A 26,021-nucleotide genomic window follows, 5' to 3' on the forward strand; every position below is an offset into this window, starting at 1 on the left:
GTGTCTCTTTTAGCTTTCTGCCCCAACGGTTATGGATGGCATTAAAATAAGAAACTAACCATGTGCAAGACTTGCTTACAAAAACTGATTGTAATGGGCCTGCATAATATGTACAAAATTTTTGAGATCTTATTTGTTCAAGAGATGACTGAGGAACACAAATAGCTATGCAGAAAATAATGACAGTCCAGAAGTAATTGTAGATTAGATCTATAAAGAGGGGAGGAAAGGTGTTAGGAACATTGGGTTTCAGAAGAAATTATTAAAGCTGCTGAAAATGTTATACAAAAAGAACATGTAAAATTATATACTGAATGTCTGCAAACAAAGGCTATTACATACAACTAGATCAATGCTGTAATTATTGTACTTCACAAAAAATGGGACAGAGAAGACATGCAAAATACAGACTCCTCTGTGTAAAGCACAAGTTATTCATTAAAATTATCCATAATCTTTAACCAGGCAAATGAATGTGCTGGCTTTAGAAATTGATACAGCACCCCAAATCATTTACAACTCTTTAAGAAATTTATGGAATGCCACTTTTATAAGTGTTCTGACTCAGTTTCAACCAAGTTTATACTAGCAGTCCATGAGGAACAAGGTGCTGGTTCAATAAATGTTAGTATATTGGAGAATTTACATGTCACTGTTTCAGTTCCCATTATACTTCATAAGGATATTGACAAAATGCAAAATTGAAACAGAGTTTTCATATCACCAAAACTGTTTTCAACAGTCATAGAGGACATTTTTAGACCCTTAAATGGGCAAAACTATGGAGGATGTGTAGTAATGGAACATATCTGGGAAAAAAATGTCAATTTGCTGTTGGCACTGGATTGTTTCTCTTTAGAGCAGGAAAACTCCATCAAATGGAAGAGCTTAATATAGTAAGTTAGAAAGATGGTCACAAAACCAGGTGTAATAAAATTAAAATAGTGTGTAACAAACATGTTGAAAAGAAAATACTGTATTACAAATTAACAATAAAGACATAGAATCACATGTTGACTTTAGTATTTAGGGCAGTTGAGGACAACAGAATGGAAGAAATAGGCTTGACTGCTTTTAACGAACTGCGTAGGTGTTTCAAAACTAACCTTCTAAGTCTGTCAAAAAGAGAGTTTACAGTTAGTGTATATTAACAGCTTTGTTAATGGCAATGGGCTATTTGCTTTTAATTTGAGGGGTGGGGGCAGGGGAACCATTTAAAAACTGATGGTTGTACAGCAAACAATAGACAATACATGTATGGAATGATTAGAAGAAAGACAAAAACAAACAAGGAGTCAAGGAAAAGACCAGGCTTACTAAACAACTTTATGACCATAATAAAAGTGAAATGGATATGAGTTGGACATAATATAGTTAACTGTATAGGGATAGACAGCTCAAGGAAATACTCTCTGGATTCCAAAAGGTAATAAAAGATACAGATGATGTAATGGAAAATGGGTAGATCACTTTTGAAAACATGCAAGAGCATCATGAATAGATAAAGCTAAATATGTAATGCATGAAAATATCAAGCAACATATGTTGAATGGCAGATGATTATTATTTTCATTATTTTTCTATGTTATTTATTAACAGATTACTAGGAGCTGTTAATGCATTTTATTATCTTCTGTATTTATCTTCCTGCAAATAAACTACATAGTAACAATTGTTGAGGCACATTTTTGTTCCATTTGAATTGAAAAATTGGAGCAATAAAAAGAGAAGATATATATATAGATCTATCCTAAATAAGTAAAATAAGGTGAATATCATCTCTCTGTTCGTGCAAATCTGACCAGAGTGCAAAATGATCAGCTTTGCCCCTCAATAAGTTTTCATGCAGAAATTTATATCTCTTGACAATTTAAATTTATCTTCAAATAATTATCTCACCAGTAGCCTGTTTGCATGCAGATTTATGTGGAAGGGGCCTTCCAACAGCATCTGATGCACTCTGATCCGGTGGTACCTGAAAATGTTGAATGCAAGCAATTACTTTTTTTTAGAATAGTTTTTTATTTGGCAAAAAATCTATATCTGGTTGAACTTACCACTTGAAAATATTGTGAACTTCTTGGGATTTCCATTTCAAGTCCCATTATTCCACTTTTATAATTTTCTGGAATAGGTTGTGTGCAATTTTTTTTAGCAAGTTCATTGCGAATTGCCAGATATGCTTTGAAGAACAGGCTAAAATAAGAAAGCAGTGGGATAAATTTGTCACAAAACATGATGAAGGTATTGTAGTAAGACAAATCCTCAGCAAAAGCTAATTATTATTTCATTCCATTCTTGTTAGTGTCACTGTTTTTCAAATCATTTCAAGAACATTTCTTCCTTACCTTAATGTTAAGGATCTACGATACTGAATCATTCCTCCAGGAGCATTTGGTGACAAAGGAAGATCATTTATTAGCATTTCATAAGCATCTTCCAACATTTCATCATTCCATTCTCTGAAAAGAAAATAAACATACCTTAATTATTTGTTAGATCCCTATACAATGTCAATATGACATGCAAATCCTAACTGTAATACAAAGTATGCAATGAGTAAAGACAAACATAAAAGCACATCATTGGTTGACCTGTAGATCTGGAAGAAGATAGTATTCTCTGCATATGCATGTAACCTGTGTATTCCGAAGATAAATGCAAATTCAAGAGCTGAGTTACAACGTTCATCATTGAGTACATGAACTCCCAAATATATTTGACTTCCTCTGCATTCATGAGCAACTGAAATACAGATAGCTACCTAGTATTAAGTAAAATTTCCTTGCAACCTGTTGATGGCAGTGATGTGTTGTGGCATTGGTTCCAAAAGAGATAAAAGTACTGAGGATCCATCCTGAGCCATGACCAATCAACAGGAACTCACAATTCATGAAGAGTGGTCAGAGCTGGGTCTGAGGCACATGCGTCATCCTAAATTATCCCGGGAATGCACAATACAATTAAGCTCATGTGAGTCTGGGAGCCACCAAAGTACCTAAATGTCCATTTTGACATGATTTGGGGCTTTATACCATAAAGATGCAGGTGTAAGCAAACCAGTGAGTGCACATGAGTAAACAATAAGTTCCTGTATTGTTTGCTGGTGAGAGACAATGTCAGATGTGTATGGGTCCTCATTTGATTCCACATTAATGTCCCGCACAAAAGAATATCTTCACCACCTGTCTTAATATGGTAAACTGTTGGCAGGCCGGACACTTTACCTCACATAGTTGTTTATATATGTGTACTCCACCATCAATGTGTACCAAAAAAAATCATCATCAGTCCAAGCAACCTTTCTGTTTTGTGCATCCACTGGCTGTGCTTATCTCTGTGCCCTGCAATAGTGAGCAGAAGTATGGAGATGGAATTGTAGCTTTTGTATCCCATAGGAAGGAGGTGTTCAGAAGATTATGTATGCTCACCATATGACCAGCATTCAACTGGATAGAGCTTCATTTATCTGCTGTTATAATCTGCTATAGGCAATAGTACCTTGTCATGAACACATTGTTGCCCTTAGGTAGCTGACAGCTGACACTGGAGGCAGTGAGTTTCCTTGAATCCAGGTACGAAGGCGCACCCTTAATATAGCGGCACATACAAAGTCAAGAACCTGCACATGCAAAATTGTCAGTCACTCATGAACTGAACGCATTAAAATTTTTTGCCCTGTCCATTCTGTGCTTTACGGCCACATTGATTGCTATTACAAGAACTGACACTGTCCCACTCAAATGAGACACCATTGTGACAGGTGTATTCTTCCTACAAGAAAGCATCTATCATTAATTCAGTTGCTGTTGATAGTTTATGGTGAGTAATTACATTTATCATTCCATTTTCCTAATCCTTCAAACAGTATGTTTTCCAAGAGATGATCACTGCCTCAGTAACACAATGAACATTTCAGAACAAAAACAACAAACTTGACCAAATACAAAAATTTACAACTAGAATTGCCATGTGATAATTGGGACTCTATAAGAATTTAGTGTAACAAGCTATAGAAAAGAGAAGTTTGACACAAATACATTGGCAGTAAGAATTCACATGGGAGTGATAACAGTAACATCTAAATACTTCTGGCTACAAAAAATGCAAATATGCTTCCCAGCATGCATGTTTGTACATTCTACATCAGTGGTCATCAACCTGTGGGCCATGAGCCACACACAGTCCAAATATAGTTTTCATGCAACCTGGAGTTCTCAGGCATCTTTCATAACAATATAATCTAGCAACTAACAGCAGAATCCTAGAAGTCAACTAAAGTTTATAGCTTCTTAAAAGTGTATTTTTCTTGCTCATGAATGAGAAAAAACTCTTATAAAAACAATGATATTTTGAGATATGCTTAATTTTCATTCATGTTGGGGAATTCAACCATGAGCTAAGCAAAGTTTGTTGCTTACCTAATGGGCAGAGTTGTACATAATGGGGCCACTGTGGGATTGATTGAATCTCATGAGCATGCGCAACTGGTGCTGATTAACTGCTATGGTATAAATGTCAAACAGAAGTAACATGGACTCATGTATGTGCATTGTAGAGATGGTCATCTTCAAATGTTGTTCATGTTTCTAGTAAGTAATATGAAATGAAATTAAGGCTGTTGTAATATGATGCAACACTTAAAAGAAAATTATATTAAAAACATTTAGTAAATATTTGCAATTATGTCTCATATTGAAGCTACTGTTATTCGTTAAAATAAGATACTAATTTATGTTCATTACCAATTAATTGTAAGGTCAGTAAAAGGAAAGTGAGAGAATGTTATTATTTTCTTGTTATCAAACAAATGTAAAATTACCATCATTATAATACATACCTTTTAATAAAATATTAGATGAAAAAAATTGGAAAATAAAACTTCAAGCCACGCTTTAAATAAAAATTTATATATGATGATGCTGTATGATCAAACTAACATATGAGGTTGCAGTTCTACACCATCGATATGGTTTTAAGTATTTGATTACCAAAGACAATAAGATATTACTATATCAGTTGTTTCAAAAGTCTTGAAACAGTACAGCTTCACAGGAGAAGAAATTATTTGTTAAACAAGTAAGGATCAGAATGTAAATATAGTGCAGAATCGCTACTTAGATTGCAAAATTTCTGGAAAAACAGAAAAATCAAATACTGAATGCCTCAAATTTTGCTTGTTAGTATTATGTAGGAGTAATATTGAATTGAATATTAATTCCTTTGCAGACAACAAAATTTATTAATTTCATTGCAGACAATGAAATTGTTCTGTTGCCAACTTAAAATTTTTCTGCACCACTTTCTTTCTTATTCAACTATTTATCAGAAAGCACAAGCTAATATGTTGGGCAGTACAAGAAATAAAATCCTTTCTCTCAAAAATGCTAGTGCTGAAGTACCGTAAGGGGGCTTACTAGCTGATTTCAGTACTAGGAGAGAGATTGTTGCATAATACTCCTAGCAAAAGTGAGAGATTTTGTTCCAAGCTTTAAGCTGTGTTAAAGGTTCAATAGAGTATCTTTTAGTTCACAATGTTAATTTAAAGCAATATTTGGTACTACAAAATACTCTGTGTTAATGGTGCTAAAATCAAGGTACTTTTTTTTGTTTCCACTGATAAAAGTCTAAAAATTACACAGTCCTTCCACGTAGGCCCTAACAAAGTAATAGTTATTTGTTTTTCAAAGACAGTCGGTTTCAGTGAATCTGGAAATTACTGTTCAGGTCTCCATGCTCAGTAAAATTTGTATGACTATGTGTAGAGTGCACATACCGTCCAATAAGTTGTTGTTGCGTCTTCACAGCCATTACTGTTGTTGGGGCCATACCACCATATGCCATTTGTAAGGATTTAATTTTGGAAGAGCCATGTTCAAATAAAACACTGAATGCAGAGTTGACAATAGCGATGTCATCATCTCTTCGTCTAGCCTGTTTATAGGCTAGAAAATACTGATCCTGTGAAGAAAATATTCTTATGACAACATCATAATACATAGTCAAATGTCAAATCACTACCTAAATTTTACCTTTTTGAAAGCTACACATACACACAATACAAAACAATTAAAAGGCTTTGTATGATGCATAGACTGTGTGATGAGTCATCTACTTATAAATATTGAGCCATGCTGCATCCATACCCATTCAAAATTGCATAAGTATTGTTGTGCAGGATTTTGTCCATGAACTAATCAGGATTATGACACGCAAATAATTGATGGGATTTGTGAAGGATGATCTGGATGGCCAAAACATTCACTCAAATTGTCCAGAATATTGTTCAAATCAATTTCAAAAGAACTGTGGCCCGGTGACATGGTGCATTCTCATCTGTAAAAATTCCATTGTTCTTTGGAAACCTGATGTCCATGAATGGCCTCAGATGATCTCAAAGTAGCTGAACATAACCATTTCCAGTCAATGATCAGTTCAGTTGCATCAGAGGACACAGTCCATTCCTTGTAAACACAACACACACCATTATGGATCCACCACCAGCTTGCACAGTGCTTAAGTGACAACTCAGGTCCATGGCTTCATGAGGTCTGCACCACACTCAAACCCTACCATCAGCTCTTACCAACTGAAATCAGGACTCATCTGACCAGGTCATGGTTTTCCAGTCATCTAGTGTCCTTCCAATATGGTCATGAGCACAGCACTGTCATGCTGTTAGTAAAGGCAGTTGCATTGGTTATCTGCTGCTATAGCTTTTTAATGCCAAATTTTGCCACACTTTCCTAACAGATACAATATGCGATCAAAAGTATCTGGGCACCTGGCTGAAAATGACAAATTCGTGGCACACTCCATCGGTAATGCTGGAATTTAATATGGTGTTGGCCCACCCTTAACGTTGATGACAGCTTCCTCTCGCGTAGGTATATGTTCAATCAGGTGCTGTAAGGTTTCTTGGGGAATGGCAGCCTCATTCTTCATGGAAGAGAGGTATCAATGTCAGCGGGTGAGAGCTGGCATGAAGTTGGCATTCCAAAACATTCCCAAGGTGGTCTACAGGATTGAGGTCAGGACTCTATGCAGGCCAGTCCATTAAAACAATGTTATTGTCATGTAACCATTCCGCCACAGGCCATGCATTATGAACAGGTTCTTGATCGTGTTGAAAGATGCAATCACTATTCCAGAATTTCTCTTCAACAGTGGGAAGCAAGAAGGTGCTTAAAACATCAATGTAGGCCTCTACTGTGATGTTGTTCTTCTTGTGGTCTTCAGTCCAGAGACTGGTTTGATGCAGCTCTCCATGCTACTCTATCCTGTGAAAGCTGCTTCATCTCCGAGTATGTGCTGCAGTCCACATCCTTCATCTGCTTAGTGTATTCATCTCTTGGTCTCCCTCTACGATTTTTACCCTCCACGCTGCCCTCTAATAGTAAATTGGTGATCCCTTGATGCCTCAGAACATGTCCTACCACCTGATCCCTTCTTCTAGTCAAGTTGTGCCACGAATTTCTCTTCTCCCCAATTATAATCAATACCTTCTCATTAGTTATGTGATCTACCCAACTAATCTTCAAGATTCTTCTGTAGCACCACATTTTGAAAGCTTCTATTCTCTTCTTGTCCAAACTATGTATCGTCCATGTTTCACTTCCAAATATTTTCAGAAACGACTTCCTGACATTTAAATCTATACTCGATGTTAACAAATTTATCTTCTTCAGAAACGCTTTCCTTGCCATTGCCAGTCTACATTTTATATCCTCTTTACTTTGACCATCATCAGTTATTTTGCTCCCCAAATAGCAAAACTCCTTTACTACTTTAAGTGTCTCATTTCCTAATCCAATTCCCTCAGCATCACGCGAGTTAACTCAACTACATTCCATTATCCTCATTTTGCTTTTCGTGATGTTCATCTTACATCCTTCTTTCAAGACACTTCGGTTCAACTGCTCTTCCAAGTCCTTTGCTGTCTCTGACAGAATTATAATGTCATCGGTGAACCTTAAAGATTTTATTTCTTCTCCATGGATTTTAAAACCTACTCCGATTTTTTCTTTTGTTTCCTTTACTGCTTGCTCAATATACAGATTGAATAACATTGGGGAGAAGCTACAACACTGTCTCACTCCCTTCCCAACCACTGCTTCCCTTTCATGTCCCTCGACTCTTAGAACTGCCATCTGGTTTCTGTACAAATTGTAAATAGCATTTTGCTCCCTGTATTTTACCCGTGCCACCTTCAGAATTTGAAAGAGAGTATTCCAGTCAACATTGTCAAAAGCTTTCTCTAAGTCCAACACTTCTACAGAATCCAAACTGATCTTCCCCGAGGTCTGTGAAGAATTCACATTGGTATTTCGCAGCTGTGACTTATTAAACTGATAGTTCGGTAATTTTCACATCTGTCGACACCTGCTGTCTTTGGGATTGGAATTATTATATTCTTCTTGAAGTCTGAGGGTATTTCACCTGTCTCATACATTTTGCTCATCAGATGGTAGAGTTTTGTCAAGACTGGCTCTCCCAAGGCTGTCAGTAGTTTTAATGGAATGTTGTCTACTCCTGGGACATTGTTTCAACTTAGGTCTTTCAGTGCTCTGTCAAACTCTTCACGCAGTATAATATCTTCCATTTCATCTTCATCTACATACTCTTCCATTTCCATAATATTGCCCTCAAGTACATTGCCCTTGTATAGATCCTCTATATACTCCTTCCACCTTTCTGCTTTCCCTTCTTTAGTTAGAACTGGGTTTCCATCTGAACTCTTGATATTCATACAAGTGGTTCTCTTTTCTCCAAAGGTCTCTTTAATTTTCCTGTAGGCAGTGTCTATCTTACCCCTAGTGAGGCAATCCTCTACATCCTTACATTTGTCCTCTAGCCATCCCTGCTTAACCATTTTGCACTTCCTGTCGATCTCATTTTTGAGACGTTTGTATTCCTTTCTGCCTTCTTCATGTACTGCATTTTTATATTTTCTCCTTTCATCAATTATATTTCCAATCTCTGCTGTGATAGAGCCACACAAAACAACAAGGGGTGCAAGCTCCCTCCATGAAAAACACGGCCACACTATAACACCACCATCTCTGAACATGCTGGCAGATGACATTCACCAGGCATTCACCTTACCCACACCCTGCTATCGAATTGCCATATTGTGTAGTGTGATTCATCAATCCACACAACATTTTTCAACTGCTCAATCGTCCAATATTTACACTTCTTACACCAAGAAAGGCATTGATTGGCATTTACTGGCATGATGTGTGGCTCATGAGCAGCTGCTCGACCATGAAATCCAAATTTTCTAATCTCCTGCCTAACTGTCATAGTACTTGCAGTGGATCCTGATGCAGTTTGGAATTCCTGTGTGATGGTCTGGATGTATGTCTACCTATTACACATTATGACCCTCTTCAACTGTTGGTGGTCTCTGTCAGTCAACAGACGAGGTCGACCTGTACGCTTTTGTGCTGTACATGTCCCTTCAAGTTTCCACTTCACTATCACATTGTAAACACTGGACCTAGGGATGTTTAGCAGTGAGGAAATCTTGCATACGGACATATGACACAAGAGACACCCAATCACCTCACCATGTTGGAAGCCCTTGAGTTCTGCAAAGGACCCCATTCTGCTCTCCCATGATGTCTAATGACTACTGAGGTCATTGATATGAAGTACCTAACAGTAAGTGGCAGCACAATGTACTTAATATGAAAAATGTATGTTTTTGGGTATGTCAGGATACTTTTTATCACATAGTATATGTTCATCATATGTCCACATTGATTTCTGCAGTTATTTTATACAGTGTTGCTTGTCTGTTAGCACTGACAACTCTACATAAATTCTGCTGCTCTCTGTCTTTGTGTGAAAGCTATCAGTTACTACATTGTCCATGGTGAGAGGCAATTCCTGAAATTTGATATACACAGTACAGTCTTGACTCTGGAGATCTCAGAATACTGAATTCCCTCACAATTTCCAAACTGGAATGTCCTATGTGTCTAGCTCCAATAACCATTCTGCGTTCAAAGTCTGTTAATTCCAATCGTGCGGCCACAATCATATCTGAAACTTTTTCACATGAATCACCTGAGTACAAATGACAGCTCTGACAATGCACTGGCCTTTTGTACGTTGTGTATGTGATACTACAGCCAACTGTATATGAAGATGTGTGGAAAAACAGGTTACCCATAGTGTTTAGAAATGGAGAAAAATGAGGTTATGTAAATGAGGCTGCAAAAAATATTTCAGGCTATTATATTGTTATTTTTCTAATCAAAATCTATACGGTATGGACCAGTTACTGTTTCTGATCTGTCACATTCTTTATATTGGAAAGAAACATAAAAATAATCATTAATGAAGAAGAACAGTAATATATGAAGATTTGTTTTTACATCACTTAATATCCACAGCCACAAATTAGCATTTAATGTAGTAAAAAGTACTGTAAAAGGGAAAACTGGTGATAACACATTATGTATGGCTCAAGTAGACTGAGCCAATGGCCACTATCTGATATCGCAAAACAATGTATCTTTTAATGAAAGTAATGACCATATCAGAATTATATGTTTTTGAATATTCTGAGTCCATTTGCAGATTTTCACAGGCAGTACTAGCATGTTTAACATGGAAATTCAATTTTGTTTTTAGTTCTTTCTCTTTCTGACCATTTTTCTCATATGAAATTTGCATCTAAAGGTGATAACAAATATGACAGGTGCCACAACTTGGTTTTGCAAAGCAAATATTGAAAATTTGATGAAATATTTTACAATATATGCCAAGGGTAAGAGGTCCCTTGTTACTGTCTTTGCACTTATCTTGATAAAGACTGTACACCTTTCTAATGTTTAGATCTGCACACAGATACATCATGTGGGATTCTTTTTCCTAGAGTAGTGATTTGACTATGTAGAAAACTGTTTACTCATTCATGAGCCCACACAAATTCCTGGTCTTCCTCGCTGCATTTATTTGAGCACCCCACTTATCCATCATAAACAATATATTTAGCTTTTAATGTCAAGTTACACAAATCTATTATTGTGAACATACGTCTTGTGTTTTGTTGCCTAAAGAAACACAGAAACTAGCTTCAGGAGTTCCAGATATTTTCTTTTGTTTATTCACATGGGAGCCATTACTTAGACTGAAGATTGCTAGACAAGCTTTCATACAAATCTGATCATCTGCTTCACCTGCAGTGAACCTCCTAACTCCCACAGGAGTAGATACAGGTGAAAAGGTGTTTAGTAACACTGATATATAGAGTGCCAAGAATGGTAGGCAAGTAGTAGAGGAGATGGAAAGAGAGAGGGGGTGGAGGAGATAAACAGAGAGAGGGCAGAGGTGGACAGAGAGAGGTGGAACAGAAGATAGACAGATAGAGAGGGATGAGACAATGGATAGGGAGAGAGGGTGGGGGAGATTGATAAGAGAGACAGGAGGAGATGGACAGAGGAAAGGAGGGAAGAAGATTGACAGAGACAGGGAATGGATGGAGAGGGGGGAGGAGGAGGAGGTAGATAGAGAGAGGGTAATGCTGAGATGGACACAGAGATGGAGGAGTAGGTGATGGACAGAGGGGTGAGGTGATGAACTAACAGAAGATTGAAGTAAATAAATACCTGGACAATGTCAAGTTTGTCAGCTAATATGTTATAAAAGTGGATGTAAGCATGTACTACATCTGGAGAGAAGAATTATGGAATTAGGACGCTGTATCTCACATTGGTGTGGGGCTGGGCACAGGATGACACAGGGGAGACAGAGAAAGGGGGAGGACGAGATGGACAAAAAGAGGGGTGGAGGAGATTAACACCAAGAGGAGGAGGGGGAGATGGATAGCAAGAGGGAGAGTAGAAGGCTGGCAAAGTGTGCAGGAGGACACGAACAGAGATATGCAGAAGGTGGAGATGGACAGATACTGGAGGGAGGAGAAAATGGACAGAGGGGGGGGGGGGGGGAGGGGGGGGGAGGCCATGGACAGATGGAGGGGGAGGAAGGGGAGATGTAGGAGATAACTGGAAGATTGAGAGGGGTAATGGAAGAGGAAGGGAATGTGGGAAGGCAGGTGGAAGAGGGAGAAGGTGTGAGGTGGAAGAGTGAGAGGTTGTGAGGAGGCTGATGAAAGAGGGAGAAGGTGTGTGGAAACAAATGGAAGTGGGTCACCTTGTGATGAAGCTAGTGTAAGACAGGTGACTTAAATAAAAGTAGGAAGGGAGAGTGGAATTGAAATTTAAATCTTTCCTTATTGTTTTGATGAGACTATGTCTAAAAATTTAGTATATACAATGATTCATTTGTCACTTTGTTTCAGGACCAAAGATCAACCCCACGGCTGTCTCCCACAGATAAATTTAACATCCTTCCTGGGGTAATATGGTGCAAAACAGCAGAGATGCAGACATTTATGTGTGCAATACATGTCACATAGGAGTCCACAGCCAAAACTGTGGGTAAATAGCTAGTGTATTATAAAAGTGGATGTATGTATGATCCATATTTCCTACTAAACTATTGAACTTATTTCAACCAAACTTGGTTCACACACCATTTACTCTCTGAAAAAGAAGCACTGTATAGGTAAGACCTACTTAACTCCTACAGGGGTGGGGGTGGGGACATAAAAGTGGTGCCATAGAAGCATAACCCTCAGGAACTATTTCAGCCAATTTTTGTATACACATGGTTCATTATTTGTATAAAAATACTGTGAGGATAATATGTCCCTACCACTCCTATGAGTAGGGGTAAGAGCTATGATATGAAAAAAATATTACGGAATGACCCATATTAGTACTGAATCCATAGTTTTCAGGGTCACTATAGTCATTGATGACAGTCCTGTTGACATTTGACACTTATGGATTGGAAGGCGGGTGGGTGGGGGGGAGGGAGGTCATAGGCAGTGACTTATCAGTATACCTTCATCTACATCTACATTTACAACTACATCTACACTCTACACTCTCCAAACAAATGTGAGATGCATGGCATAGGGTATGTCCTATTATACTAGTTATCAGGTTATAAGGGTTTCTCCCAATTCCGTTCACGTATGAAGCCTGGGAAGAATGAGTGTTTGAATGACTCTGTGGATAATTAGTCTAATCGTATCCTCATCATCCCTATGTGATTGATACATATGCAGTTGAAGTATATTCCTAATCATCTAAAGCCAGATCTCAAAACTTTGTTAACAGACTTTCTCAGGATAGTTTACATCTATCTTCAGCAGTCATCCACTTTAGTTTCTTCAAAATCTCTGTGACACACTCTCTTGGATTAAACAAACCTGTGACTGTTCATGCTGCCCATCTCTGCATACATTCAATATCCTCTGTTAGTCGTACATGGTTCACTTAATAAATATTCTAAAACTCGTCACATGAGTGATTTGTATGCAATTCCCTTTGTAGACAGACTGCACTTCCTCAGTATTTGATCCATACACTGAAGTCTACCACCTACTTTACCCATAACTGAACCTACATGGTCATTCCATTTCATATCCCTACAAAGTGTAACACCTAGGTATTTGTACGAGCTGGTCGATTCCAGCACTGAGTCATTAATATTATAGTTATAGGATACTATGTTTTTTTCATTTTGTGAAGGGCAAAATGTTAAATTTCTGAGCATTCAAAGCAAGTTGTCAATCTCTGCACCATCTTATCAAGATCTGACTGAATATTTACACAGTTTTCCTCAGATAGTACTTCATTACAGATAACTGCATCACCTGCAAAAAGCCAGATTTTACTATTAATATTGACTCTAAGATCATTACTATACAACATGAATTGCAAGGTCCCTGAGGCACACCCAAAGTTACTCCTACATCTGACAAAGACTCTCCAGCCAAGATAACATACTGTCTCCCCCTTCCAAAAAGTCCATAATCCAGTCTCAAATTTCATGTGATACCCCATATGATCATACTTTTGACAATAAACACAGGTGCAATACTGAGTAAAATGCTTTTTGGAAATCAAGACATACTGCATCTATCTGGTTGCCTTGATCCAAAGCAAGAAAAAGTGAGAAAAGTGTGAGTTCGGACTCACATGATCAGTGTTTTCAAAATCCATGCTGTTTGCAATTGAGGAGATCATTCTGTTCAAGATACCTCATTATGTTTGAGCTCATATGTTCTAAGATTCTCCAACAAATTGATGTCAAGGATATTGAATGATAGTTTTGTGGATCACTTCTGCTACCCTTCTTGTAAACAGCTGTGACCTGTGTCTTTTCCCAACAACTGAGCATGGCTTTTTGTTCAAGAGATCTATGATAGATTATAGTTATAAGAGGTGCTAACTCAGCTTCAAATTCAGTATACAATCTGACAGGGATTCCATCAGTGCCTGAAGCTTTGTTCAGTTTTAACAATTTCAGCCATTTCTCAACACCGGTGTTACTTATACTTATTTCATTCATCTTTTCAATGGTACAAGGTTTAAATTGGGGTGATTCTTCTCTTTTTTTCCTTTGTAAAGGAACATTTGAAAGCAGACATAAGCATTTCAGTTTTTGCTTTGCTACCCTCAATTTCATTTCTAATCTCATTTGCTAGGGACCAGACACTGACTTTGGTTCCACTAACAGCCTTTGCATATGATTAGAATTTCTTTTGGTTCTGTGAAAGATTACTAGACAATATTCTGCTGCAGTAATCATTAGAAGCATCATTCATTCCTCTCTTGACAGACATTCAGCATCTCTCTCTATCTACGGCACTATGCTTTGTTTTATACCTGTTATGGAGTAATCTCCATTTCTTTAGAAGTTACTTTACAGTGACAGTATACCATGGAGGTTCCCTACCATTATGAACTGTTCTACCAGGTACATATCTATCCAGTGCATAGTAAACTATTCTTTTAGACTTGAGCCAGAGTTCCTCTAATGCTCCAGCCCTTTGCTGAAAGTGTAATGCTCCAGCCCTGTGCTGAAAGTTTCGAGTTCCTCATTGAGATATGACACTGCTGATTTTTTTACCCAGTTAACTGGGGATATACATCTTTTTGCTTGTTTTAGTTGTTCTTTGAAGTTTACTAAACATTATTGCTACAACCACATCATGGCCACTGGTACCAGTTTCAATATGGGCATCCTCAAAGTGGTCATGTCTATTTGTTGCCATTAGATCCAACAATTTCCATCATGATTCTAGGTAACTTTCAGAGAATTTCACATGATGGCTTACCATGCCCACCACTAACAAAACTGTAATTTTAACAACTGATTGTTGGATGATTAAAGTCTCCACTGAAGATTACAGAATTATGTACAAGCAAATTGAGGTTTTCTCTAAAATTTTTGATTACATCAGGAGATGAGTCTGGTGGGTGATAGAAGGATCCGATTATCATTTTATCCCCACCTCTGATTCTGAGTCTTGCACAAACAGTCTCACATGCACCTTTAATTTCTGTCTCGGTGGATTTTAGTTCATTGTCTACTGCAACAAATACACAACCTCCACTTCTTACTTGTCTATCCTTTTGATATACACTTACATTTTCCCCAAAAATCTCACTGTTATTAATGTCAAGTTTCAGCCAGTTTCCTGGACCTAGTATTATGTGAGCTGTACTGCTTTCCTTGAGTGCTTCAAACTCTGACACTTTGTTGTGAATGCTTTGGCAGTTTAACATTAGGATTTTAATATTCTCACCTGTGGGAGGCATTCTTACACTGTTACTTCTGGGTGTCCTACAGCTATCATTATCTGGATTGTATATAGAGTCACCTAATTAAAAAAAAAAAGAAAAGCCTTGTCACTGCACCCCACATGCAATCAGCTACCTGAGTAGCGGCCTCTGATGTGTAGTGCACACCTGACCTATTTAGGGGGACCCTACAATTCTCAACCTTATGGTGCAAGTCCAGGAAGTCACAGCCTATCTTGTCACAGAACCTTTGAAGTCTTGCGTACACTCCTTCCACACAACTCAGAACCAAAGGGCCACAATCAGTTCTGGGGACAATGATGCAAATTGAAAGCATTGTTGAAACTCCACACACAGGGCTGGTCTTTTTAACCTTCTCTGCCAGTCACTGGAATGACTCAAGAATGGCCTTTGAGCCCAGATGACAGGCATCATTTGCTCCAGTGTGCACCACAATCTACAGTTGGTTGCAGCCTGTTTCGTCAATGTCTGCCAGAAAAGCCTCTTCAACATGTTGAATGAGGCTTCAGGTACACACTCTGAGTGCACCAGGTGTCCTTTCCTGTCCATTGCTGCCATTTCCCTGAGGGGTACCATCATGTGCCATACATTTCAAGTGCCAATGATTAGTAGACTCCTATCCTGTTGCATTTGTCTCCTCCTCGCACCAGACAAAACAGGTTTACCCAAAATGGGTGAAGTGAGTATAACTGACTCAGTTTCAGTTTCAGTGAAAGACAGCACCTCATATGTTGTTCAGGGTGATCGGTAAAACATCCTGAGTCCTCCCTGGTCCCCATCCTCTGTGTATAGGACACCTAGAGCTACCATTGACAAGCCACTTGCAGTCAAGTGGACATGTAATGACAGTTCCTGTACTTTCTGCACAGGAGACAGGATCCCAAGAGAGGACAGTTAGTACTTGATGGTACTTGAAGTATGTCTGGTACAGGTATTACAGGTACACGACTCTCACAAGCTCTTCCAATATACCTATTCGCAGCAGTTGCCACTCATTTGACAGTAGTCAGGATGATTTCCAGCTGCTTATGAACATCAACCACCTCATCCCATGTTTGAGAACAGCATTCACAGTGGGGCTGCATTTTGGGTGGTGCTATGTATTACAAGGCAGTGAGAATATGACTTTAAATTAAGCCTGCTGATTATCTTTTAATCCATTTATCTATAAAGTTGCTAATTCCCTATAAGACCTGAAGTAAATACACAAAACAAGATACCTTTTAAAGCAACACGAAAATCTGCTGCAAAGATTACTAGTCTCCTAAATGTTTTTATGTTAATTATAGTTGTTGGCAAACTCACAGACAGAGTTAATTTGTGATAAATGTAGGTATTATATAGGGCCACTTCTCTTTAATGGAAAACTACATGTTAATTACAAAATCTGCTACAGTAACTAAATCACAAAAACTGATTTCCTACAAATTGCTCATAGATTATGCAAAGGACAATAATAACTTGTGAAAATTCTCAAAAACACACATTTATGTGCATTGATGTACAATGAAATTTCGAACTGTGAACAACAAATGCTGATTTGTTGCAAAATAAATTACATATCCGAAACATTCACATTGGTAACTTACAAAAATTTTGTAAGCATCTGAAAATTCTCAAACTAATCTATCTCTTGTAATTGGACAATCAAATTAGAGAATGATTGTTTTGAGTGAGGATAGGCTAACTGATCACAAAAATTTTAAAAGAGCACAATTTAGTTTAAGCCCACAATGACAATAACAGTGTGAGTTTATTGTGGCACACCTCCATCATGCCTGAAGCAATTTCTAAAGAACTGGTACACATACTGATTGTTGTCTGGATAAAATTACTGTGACAGCAATACACCACTATGGATGTAAATGAGGGTGAAAATGGCTGACATAAAATACAATTCACAAACACAGGCAGCAATTTTAATCATGTTTGGTATAATATGACTTGCTATTTGTACAAAAATACTGTGGGAGTAAGATACTCCAACTAGCCCTAGGTTTGAAGGTTGAGATAAGATGGGGGTAACATGTAAAAATGTTTGAAAACGACCTGCTTGTATTTATTTCATGAACTTTGTTGACTTGAAATAATTTAAAAGAATGAAGCACTGTGTGTCTTCAGTGTATCAGCCATTTTGCAACAATCAGCACTGAACGAAGGTAATAATTTTGTGCGGGTATGCTGGGCCAAAGATAAAACCACGTGGCTAAATTCATTAGATACATTTAACATCCTTTCTGGAGTCACATTGTATAAAACATCATAGAATCATATATTAAAAACAAAGATTCCAAGACTTACCAAGCGGGAAAGCGCCGGCAGACAGGCACAATGAACAAAACACACAAACACACACACAGAATTACTAGCTTTCACAACCGATGGTTGCTTCTTCAGGAAGAGGGAAGGAGAGGGAAAGATGAAAGGATGTGGGTTTTAAGGGAGAGGGTAAGGAGTCATTCCAATCCCGGGAGCGGAAAGACTTCCCTTAGGGGGAAAAAAAAGGGACAGGTGTACACTCGCACGCGCACACACACACACACACACACACACACACACACACACACACACACACACACACACACACACACATATCCATCCGCGTATGTGAGGATTCTAGCCTGTCAAAGGATTTATTCTGAAAACTAGCAAGTTTATTAAACTGATTATGATAACTTTTTGATTCTGCTTCACATTTATAGTTATGTTTAAAATCTATTACCTCACTTGTATATGGTATTTTTATGCTGACCAAAACTTCATCCTGTTGAATGACATTTCTTCTGTATCCAGTGAAGAACTTTTCATCCATTTTTATAAATCTCTGTCCTCGCTCTAGAACAGAAAGAAATCTTAAAGTGCATCACAAAGTAACTACAGAGTGAAAAGAGTTTCTATGGAGTATAAAATATTCATTACCGCCAATTTTCTCCCCTTTCTCAAAATGCTAGATGGAAATCTTCAAAAAGTCATTATTCATAGACTACCATGATGTCATAGTTAAGGATATTTCTTATTGTTCCACAGTACTGATACTTCTCAGCCATGTAATGGCAGTTCAAACATACACACCTCTGTTATTGACCCACAGAACATTTACACTGTTATCTCAATGTCTATCCAATTTCAATTTAGACACTCTTGTGAAAACAGATGCGCACACACACACACACACACACACACACACACACACACACACACACACACACACACACACAGAGAGAGAGAGAGAGAGAGAGAGAGAGAGAGAGAGAGAGAGAGAGAGAGAGAGAGCAATATTTCCACTATTTAAAGTGTACCATTCTCTTTTCCTAGTAATAGAGTTAAACTGTTTCTGTTATGTTTTTAATGATAATCATTTGCTAAGACATTTGAAATAGCTACCTGCACTCTGAACTTGAAGTTCGCATCCGGCTGCCATAAATATTGGATTCAAGTCTGATATTGGTGACCCAGTCATTATATTACCACCAACTGCCTGAAAAAAAAGAGACATCAGTTGGAAGATGTGTGCAAAACAATGAATTTATATTTTCATCTCTTAGTGGACTATACACATAGTACAATGTCTTTATTTGTTATTAGCAAAGTCTTGTTGAACCTGACATCTTATAATGATCATTACAAGCCAAATTTAGGACACACGTACATTAACAGAATATATACACAGGGCTTAATAAAAAAACACAGATATGACTTAGCATGTTGTACAAGACTGCAAACTGATCATTTTTCAAATGTGAATGCCTGTCCAGAAATGCACAGTCTGGACCCTATGGAATGTTGAAGTCTGAGAACAGTGGTTTCCCACATTATGTCTAGTAACTTCATTGGGTGTAGAACACATTAGCTGTCAATCTAGTTTACACATATTGATTGCATTGATAGTATTCCTCTGGAAGCACTGCATCTTACCATATCTTATGTACCAGTACACAAGTAATAGACTGACTAATACACTGCCTACAAATGGAAAAGTTAATAGCAATGGTAGAACTAGTGGAAGTGTGTATGAAGACAGGTTTTTCAACAGAAATACTACACATTACTTAACATATCAAAAAATTAAGAGGAATTATGGGAGAGTGGAAAGTTAGATGTAAGTACCACATATTGGACTTGGCAATTTTCCAAAATTGTAGTATGTGCATATAGCAAATAATATTTTCTGTTTTTTTACATTTTCTTGTTATATACAGAAAAAAACATTGTTAAGTTCCTGCTTCTTACATTTTCCCACATTTTACATTGCATTCAACATTACCTGCATTTAAAGTTTTCTTTGAAGTTATCATGACCTTTAACTTTGACTTTCTGCAAAAAGTGCATCATATTCCTACTCAGAGTCAGGCTTGAGGCTAAGCAGAAAACACAGACTATACACAAAGTTATTGATTGTTTAGCATAGTGTTATCATGGCAAGCAAGATTTTCATTGTTGGCATGTTGGATTGTGGCCACCTGTATTATCGATTTGCAGTATTTGAAATGGTGGGAAAGTATGCCGAGTCACTGCTTTAATATTAATCAAGATCTGACAATAGAGACTCCAGGAGCAACCTTCCTTTTGTTCACTGTGTTGTATTACAACAGCTTCAATTTAATTTCACAGCCATTTACAACAATAACCACCACATTTCAAGATTGCCATTTCTATAATGGGATTTTACAACTCATGGTTACTTTCGCACTAATCCGTACTAGTCACACAGTCTTAGGTTGGTAAAATCTGACGACAGATGTAAACATTCCTCCTAATACGCTCTATAACATGACAACAACTTCTGCCCTCTTTCTCACCCAGGACATCCCTGAACCAAGTGATGCCATTGTCAGCAGCAAGCTGTAGATTTTGTGCCTATTTTTCTCTGTTTGTGAAAGCTGCCAACTTTAGTGTTTTAACCAACACTGTGTAACAAGTTTTATTTACTATAATTTTATAATGATTAACAATAAAAAGTCTGACATTAGAACATGAATATGTTTTTAATGTAGTTACATAAAGGACACTAACTTCCACATTTTATTTACACCAGTGGACATGACCATACACATTTCTTTTTATTACTTTTTTTATTTTTTATTTTTTTCTGTGTGTCAGTACTCAGTCACTGCCTTTGTGACTGATGTTTTGTACACTGTGGAGAAACAAGTAGAGCTAATTGCTGTTAGAAAAAAATAAAAACATTATTTCAGTTTTTTGTAAATAGGTAACGTTTAAATGGTTTTAACTTCATATTTTGAACAATATAAAGAGAATGATGGTCAGAGTAATTTACTCATTTTGGCTTTTTGGCTTTCTTACACTTTCCTGTATTTTACACATTTTTAGTCAGTCTGCCAAAAAGTGTAAAAAGGGGTCTTTATTGTAGTTCTAATGTGTAGTTTGAGTGTTCTGAGTATTGCTTAGTTCAGAATGGTACCTTTGAAGGAGATGAGCTGGAGAAATTTGTAAATAAATCATCCACCAGAACTAACCAAGTACCATAAGCATTTGGTATGTCTAATGTGTGAAGAGCTATCTGTGAATAAGACCTACATCCATACCATTTGTGAAGTCCATGCAAAATTACTGAAGACTGCCCTGGCAAGCAGTTTGCCCAAGGTATTCACAGCTTTGCATATTTCAATTATAATTAACAACTTTAATACCATCTATCGATGAATCTAAATTCATTTGTGATGATACTGTAAACTCACACAGCACTGATATTTGGGAAAACAATAATCCATTTATGCAAGTGTTTACAGATAAACAACACAGGATCAATGTGATCATGTGGGTTGGGGTAATAGGTTGGGCCATATCAAATGTCAGACAGAATACCAGGACCTATCTACCTCATTTCTCCCAGAGATCTTCCTTTCACCCTACAGGATGACTGCAAAATAACAGTACTCCACATACACAAATCACTGGGTTGGCAGAGGAGGACCTATCCCATAGTCATTGCAGTCACCATATCTTTCACCTCTTGACTACGTCTTGACTATTTTCTGTGGAGTACAATGAAATCCCTGATGTATGCTTCTGTAATACACTGAAGCACCAAAGAAAGTGGCACAGGGTAGCGATAAAGTGAAGATTTTTCTGTAGGACCATTTTATGAGTGTACCATGAATATCAGGAATCCAGTAAAACATCAAATATCCAACATCGCTGCGGCTAGAAAAAAATCCTGCAAGAACAGGACCAATGATGACTGAGGAGAATCATTCAATAAAATATCATTGATGTGGGCTTTCGGAGCCAAAGGTTCACTCATGTACCCTTGATGACTGCACATCACAAAGATTTACACCTCGCCTGTGCCCAAACACAGACATTGGACTGTTGATGACTAGAAACATGTTACCTGGTCGGATGAGTCTCATTTTAAATTGTATCGAGTGGATGGATGTGTGCAGGTATGAAGACAACCTCTTGAATCCATGGACATTGGGTGTCAGCAGGGGACTGTGGAAGCTGGTGGAGGCTCTGTAATAGTGTGGGACGTGTGCAGTTGGAGTGGTATGGGACTCCTGGTAAGTCTAGATATGACTGACAGGTGACACGTATGTAAGCATCCTTTCTGATGAAATGAAACATCATGTGGCAAGGACCTCCTAGTGGGTAGACCTTATCGCCTGGTGCATGTCTTTTGAAATGATGTCACTTCAGTGACTTGTGTGTCAATGAGGATGAAATGATGATAGTGAAGACAACACAGGCACCCAGTCCCTGACCAGAGAAAATCTCCAACCCATTTGGGAATCGAACCCAGGCCCCCCGGAATGAAAAGCCAGCATGCTATGGTGGAAGACATTCTGTTTGGCACCTGCATCCATTCATGTTGATTGTTAATTCTGATGGATTTGGGCAATTCCAACAAGACAATGCAACACCCCCACATCCAGAATTGCTACAGAGTGACTCTAGGAACACTCTTCTGGGTTTAAACGCTGTTTCTGGCCACCAAACTCCCCAGACATGAACATTATTGAGCCTATCTGAGCTGCCTTGCAATGTGCTGTTCAAAAGAGATCTCCACCCCCTCGTACTCTTACGGATTTATGGATAACCCAGCAGGATTCATGATGTCAGTTCCCTTCAGCACTATTTCATTTCAGACATAGTCGAGTCCATGCCATGTCATGTTGTGGCATTTCTCCATGCTCAGGGGGAGGGGGGGGGGGGGGGGGGAGAGGATATACGATATTAGGCAGATGTACCAGTTTCTTTGGCTCTTCAGTGCATAAGAGGCGCACCTTCTTGCATGATCCATGCTGCAATAAAATACTGAATGCACAGCCACATCTGTTTCATTCAGTCTCTACACTGCCAGTTTACACTCTGCAATTGAGTTGGAATGCAAAATTTTGACTTTAGCTGTGACACCCTACAACACACCAATCACAAATTTGTGGACATGAATTCTATCTTGAAAAGTGATCAGTCTGCCAATCCTACTCAACACATTAAGTATTCTATAGGTGCAGTCTGTGTGTCATTTTTCTGCAATAGCTAATGAGTTGCAAACTAATTAGAATACCAAACACAATCTAAAAAAGCTTTGCCATCACTGTTCTCAAACTCTTACACCTCACAGAGCCAAAAGCTATGCATTTTTGACATGGGTTCCTCTTGATAAATGTTTGTTTCTATCCTGAACAACTAACAAAGATGATTTGTGTTTTTGTGATACATCCTGCATACATGTGATAGGCATTACAATAAATAATATTGTCTGGATACTTACAGCAACATTCCTGATCTGCTTTCCAGCAAACCAATGCAGCATTTCAGTTATGGCCACGAACACTCTTGTTTTATAATCTGAGAAAGTATTGAAAAATGGAAAGAGGGTTAATCACAGCTGTTTTCTCAGTTTTCATTTGCACACTAAACAGCTCACAAAACACACACAAGACATCATAGCTTAAGCCTAATTACTGTAGCATCATAACAAAACAATTGCCACTCACTTAAACAGTTGACAGTATTAGCACAAAAAATGAGATGGCCACAAAATAATGATAAAGATGTACACAACAGTAAGTTTTTAAAAAAAAGTTACCATGTGGTGCTGAAACATGTGCAATACAACATTTATGTTCACTGTCTAATGCTGTAAGAATTAGTACATCTGAAAATCATGATACAACAAAATTAAGTCCAGTTTGTGTGAAGCATAAACCTTAGTAAACAAAAGTGTGTATTAGGACAAAGGTTATAACAATTCTGAATTTCAAAATATGAACACATCATCAGTTCTGATTTTCTGACACTTATCTAATTGTATGGATAGTAACATCCTGTAAGGTAATTTTTTTAGTATTAATGAATAAACATTTGACTGGCCTGCTGTTCATTTGAGGAAAAAAATAATAACACTTGCTTGAAAGTATGATAAGCCACTCAACAATCTACCGAGGAAAGCCAATTCACTACAAGGGATGAAAATATGGATAATGTTGCATGACATTCACTTGTGAGATATCATCTCTTGTTGTTGATTGTTGATGAACCCTCAATTTGTTTGAAACAGAAGATGGTATTCATTATTTTTGCCGATGGAGGCCATTATTTTTAGACACAATTAAGAAGCAATGACACAAAAACATTTATAATGAATATCTTAAAATGAAACTGCACTACACTTCAAAAACTGAAAATATGATCAATTTAGTTATTACAAAATATTTCATTATCAGTAAATGTTACACATTAACAAGGAAAAATTAACACAAATCACTGTTGAAAATTTTTGGTTGTAGATTATGATGATCAAGACAAAAAAATATATTTTATTTCTTCAAAAATGACTAGGTTACTCAAATTGTAAAGAGTACAGGAATCAGTCTCACATAATGTTTATTGCATGCCCATAGTTTGGCCACTGTATGACCATCTTCAGTGCTAAAGGACATATAAGGAATCAGTTACTATAATGTAACATTCATGCCTTATTAAACGTACAGTCAGGGCTTTGATTACCCATCATCATGCCCTCAAATGAGGGCCATCCTAGCCAATATCTTTCCCACCCCTCCTAAAGTGGTCTTCCATCACCCATCCAACCTTCACAACATCCTACTCCATCCCTATGCTGCCACTGCCAATCCCAACCCCTTACCAGAGGGATCATATCCCTGTGGAAGACCGAGGTGCAGGATCTGCCCAATCCACCCACTGGCACTCCCTACTACAATCCTGTTACAGGCTTATTCTACTCTGTCAGATGCCAGGCCACCTGTGACAGCAGCCATGTCATATAACAGCTCTGCTACAGTCATTACATGACTTTATATTGTTGTGACTACCAACCACCTGTCCACTAGGATGAACTGCCAAACTGTGGCCAGGGGCGAAGCAGACAACCCTCTGGCACAACGTGCAGTGCAACATAACACACTTGATTTCAGTGACTGCTGCGCTACCTGAGCCATCTGGATACTCCCCTCCACCACCAACTTTTCTGAACTGCGGAGATGGGAGTTATCCTTAGAACACATTCTCCGCTCGTGAAATTACCCTCACCTCAACTTAAGGTAACCCACTCTCCCCACACCTACAATCCAACAGTTTCCACCCCCTCTGTCCTATCACTTTCCCCCTATTCTTGTCTGCCACCGTCTTTGTGTGCTGCCCTCTACCAACACACCCACCCATCTTTCCCCTTACCCATTCCTCTCTTTTTCACTGTCCCTTCACTCCTCCTCCTCCCAACTTTCCTGCCCAACAGCTTCCTGACACTGTGCCTGGTAGCAGTCTAGTCCCTGCACACTCCACCAGACAATGCTCTTCTTTCCCCACCTCCTCACCCCCACCCATACCCTGCTATTCCTTCCCCTTCCCTGCCCCCTCCAGATAGCTGCTTCCATTCTACACGATAGTTGCATTTCTGTCTGAGATTCTGGAGATGGCGGTCATGTGTGCGTGAGGTGTGCTTGCTTGCATCAAGGAATATGTGCATGTGAGTGTTATTCCTTTTCTGAAGAAGACTTTGGGCAAAAGCAAATGTGTAACTGTATTTTCATTGTGTCTGTCTGCAACTCAACATATTATCTTTACAGTGAGTAGCAATGTATCTTTTCCTCACATTGTTGATATTCCAAACTGGAGATACATTGTTTAAATGTACAGCTGCATAAGCTATAAAAGTAAGTTAATCATAAAATACACACCAGCAAATTTAAGCTAAAAACGTTAAAACCACTTATTTCTGCATAACATGTCTATTAATGACAAAGGTTGAGTTCAGTCAGAGGTCGCTGTTTACAGTTACAACACAGCTAACTTCAATGGACATTGTCACTCTATAATACCCTGTTTACGTGCATGATGGCC

At 38.1% G+C, this 26,021-nt stretch overlaps 1 protein-coding gene across 1 annotated transcript in view; it reads right to left on the reverse strand.

Moving 5' to 3' along the window:
- LOC126278953 (xanthine dehydrogenase) overlaps positions 1-26,021 on the reverse strand; it is a 224,379-nt gene that overhangs the window by 42,023 nt on the left and 156,335 nt on the right. Inside the window, exons 8-14 of the mRNA XM_049979232.1 lie at positions 23,431-23,507; positions 19,077-19,170; positions 18,415-18,527; positions 5,777-5,961; positions 2,349-2,462; positions 2,058-2,196; positions 1,900-1,975 (exon numbers count right to left, since the gene is read on the reverse strand). Of these exons, the coding sequence (XP_049835189.1) occupies positions 1,900-1,975; positions 2,058-2,196; positions 2,349-2,462; positions 5,777-5,961; positions 18,415-18,527; positions 19,077-19,170; positions 23,431-23,507 (798 nt within the window). The remainder of the gene's footprint in view (positions 1-1,899; positions 1,976-2,057; positions 2,197-2,348; positions 2,463-5,776; positions 5,962-18,414; positions 18,528-19,076; positions 19,171-23,430; positions 23,508-26,021) is intronic.

The sequence above is a fragment of the Schistocerca gregaria genome, chromosome 6 (assembly GCF_023897955.1).
Source record: "Schistocerca gregaria isolate iqSchGreg1 chromosome 6, iqSchGreg1.2, whole genome shotgun sequence".
NCBI lineage: Eukaryota > Metazoa > Arthropoda > Insecta > Orthoptera > Acrididae > Schistocerca > Schistocerca gregaria.